Below are 242 nucleotides of genomic sequence, written 5' to 3' on the forward strand. Positions count from 1 at the left end.
CAGGGAAACATTAACTTGGAGTCGAGCAGGTTAGAAAGTACCCTGCAGGGCACAGCCTGCGGCTGAACAGGCTCAAAGGACAATGCAAATCCCAGTTTTTACGGTTGATGCCTTTACAAACCGGTCATTTTCTGGAAATCCCGCGGCAGTTTGTCTGCTTGAAAATGTAAGTGAGAAAACCCCCAAACCACTGTTTCGTGAGGTCCTGCAATGACATTTGCCATTGTGTGCTTGGCCTGAGT

The 242-nt window shown here is 48.3% G+C and overlaps 1 protein-coding gene across 1 annotated transcript in view; it reads left to right on the plus strand.

Annotated features, from left to right (window-relative positions):
- The first annotated feature begins 37 nt into the window (after nucleotides 1–37).
- The window catches only part of PBLD (phenazine biosynthesis like protein domain containing), a 4174-nt gene continuing 3969 nt past the window's right edge, over nucleotides 38–242 (plus strand). Inside the window, 2 exon segments of the mRNA XM_027672056.1 lie at nucleotides 38–166; nucleotide 242. The exon segment at nucleotide 242 is cut by the window's right edge and continues 96 nt beyond it. Of these exon segments, the coding sequence (XP_027527857.1) occupies nucleotides 83–166; nucleotide 242 (85 nt within the window). The 5' untranslated portion in view covers nucleotides 38–82.

This window comes from Neopelma chrysocephalum, unplaced genomic scaffold, assembly GCF_003984885.1.
Source record: "Neopelma chrysocephalum unplaced genomic scaffold, ASM398488v2 Primary Assembly neopelma1_97369, whole genome shotgun sequence".
In the NCBI taxonomy this organism is placed as follows: Eukaryota; Metazoa; Chordata; class Aves; order Passeriformes; family Pipridae; genus Neopelma; species Neopelma chrysocephalum.